The 1,692-nt window shown below is 71.8% G+C and overlaps 1 protein-coding gene across 1 annotated transcript in view; it reads left to right on the top strand.

Moving 5' to 3' along the window:
• Window positions 1-1,692, top strand: part of LOC146586669 (nuclear factor 1 C-type-like) — an 18,287-nt gene that overhangs the window by 14,653 nt on the left and 1,942 nt on the right. The window contains exon 9 of the mRNA XM_085320897.1: window positions 905-1,064. Within this exon, the coding sequence (XP_085177023.1) occupies window positions 905-1,064 (160 nt within the window). The remainder of the gene's footprint in view (window positions 1-904; window positions 1,065-1,692) is intronic.

The raw sequence follows: 1,692 nt of genomic DNA, 5'->3' as shown, positions 1-1,692 counted from the left end.
CGGACACCCCGGCTCGTGTCGCCTGGGGTGCTGGGGGTCTTGCTGAGAGCACCTCCGGGAGCCCCAGACTCCCGGGGTCTTGCCCATCGCTGGTGAGGCCTGACGCCAGGGTGAGGGGCATGGCCGGTTTTTCACTCTCACAGCGGCTCAGTGGCAGCGGGGCTCGTGGGGGGGGGAGGTTTTGGGTGGGCGAGGGGGAGCAGGGCCCCCGCCAGGGTCAGGCGGAGAGAGGCTACAAAGGAGCCTTTGAAGGCAGGGTGGGGGCGAGGGGGCGGCGGAGCCAGCGGCCGCTCCCCTGCCTTTGAAGCCGTTTCTGGGCTCCTCCAGCTCCCCCCAACCCCCCCCCCAGTTTTTTTTTGATGCAGCGGTGGTTGCCTCCCCGCTGGCGCCTAGCCACCCCGGCGGGGTGCCACCTCCCCGCAGGTGGGCGCTTCAAAGGGCTCGCGGAGCCCGCGGAAAGGCAGCGGCGGTGGTGGAGGTGGGGGGACCGGCTCCGGCACGCATCGCCGCTTCCTGCTGCCGCCAGAGCGAGCCGGGGGGGGTTGGGGAGCAGAGGGGGGGCACCTCGCACCGCCAGCCCGCCCGGCTCCCTGCCCCGCTCCGTGATTCCCCGTCGACGTCCGCTCCGGGCTGCTCTTGAGACCCAACAAACTCGTTGCGGTGGTGTTCGGGAGGAGGGGAGGGGGCAGCCGTGCCCCGCTCCGAGCCTCCCCCCACCCCCACCCCGTTCCGCCTCCCGCCGGCAGCCCCCCCACCAGCGCAGGGCCGGCCAGCGCCAGGGATGCTCCGGCAGCGCCCGCCGGGCCGAGGGGCGCCCGTGCCGCCCGGCGCCGCGGCCCCCTCTGCCGCTCTTGCTTCCTAATGGCTTTTGCTGTGTGTTTTTTTGTCTGTGTTGTGTCCCCAGTTAAATGGAAGTGGTCAAGTGAAAGTGCCCAGCCACTACCTGCCCACTCAGATGCTGGCTCCGCCACCTCCCCCCGGCATGCCCCGGTTGGCCGTCTCTCCTGACACCAAATCCGCCACGACAACTTCCGAGGGAGGGACGACCTCACCGACGTCACCCAGTAAGCACCCCGCGGCGCCCACCCCGTGCCCGCTGCCGCCCTCCCTCCGGCCAGGCCTTGCCCCTTCCTCTCGCCCCACCGTCCCTCTCGGTGCCGGGGGTGTTGTCCGAGGTGGCCTCCCCGGAGCCGGGGGGACTGGGGAGAGCGGGAGCAGCCGGCACGCAATGAGTTTGCTGGGTCTCAGGCAGTTCGTAGCGGGCAGGTCTTGGACGAGCGGCTGCTGCCCAACTTGCCCTTTTGGGCCAGGCCCCGGGTGCCACGGCGGAGTCAAAGCGCTGCGGGCTGGTCCGCCGGACCGCCCGGAGCCACCGATCCCTCGGAGATGGCCGGAGGAGCGTGACCGGGGTGGCAGGTCCGAGCCGAGCCCGGCGCCCGGCTCTGCCGGGCAGATGGGTGGGCAGGCCACGGCTTCGTCCCCAAAAAACCGCACGTGGCGAACGGCCAACTTGTGCGGGAGCCCGGCCTGCTAGGGAAGTCATGTCACACCCCCCCCCGTGCCTCAGTTTCCCCACTGGACGGCAGCGGCGCTGGTGCCGGTAATGCAGGGATGAGCCAGCGCTGGTGCGGCGCGAGGACACGCGGCGACAGACGGCGCCGGGAGGGCTGGGGGCAGCCGACCCGGCCGCGG

This window comes from Rhea americana, unplaced genomic scaffold (genome assembly GCF_003343005.1).
Source record: "Rhea americana isolate MKP2758 unplaced genomic scaffold, rheAme1 scaffold_666, whole genome shotgun sequence".
In the NCBI taxonomy this organism is placed as follows: Eukaryota; Metazoa; Chordata; class Aves; order Rheiformes; family Rheidae; genus Rhea; species Rhea americana.
This window is presented reverse-complemented; position numbering and strand designations above follow the sequence as displayed.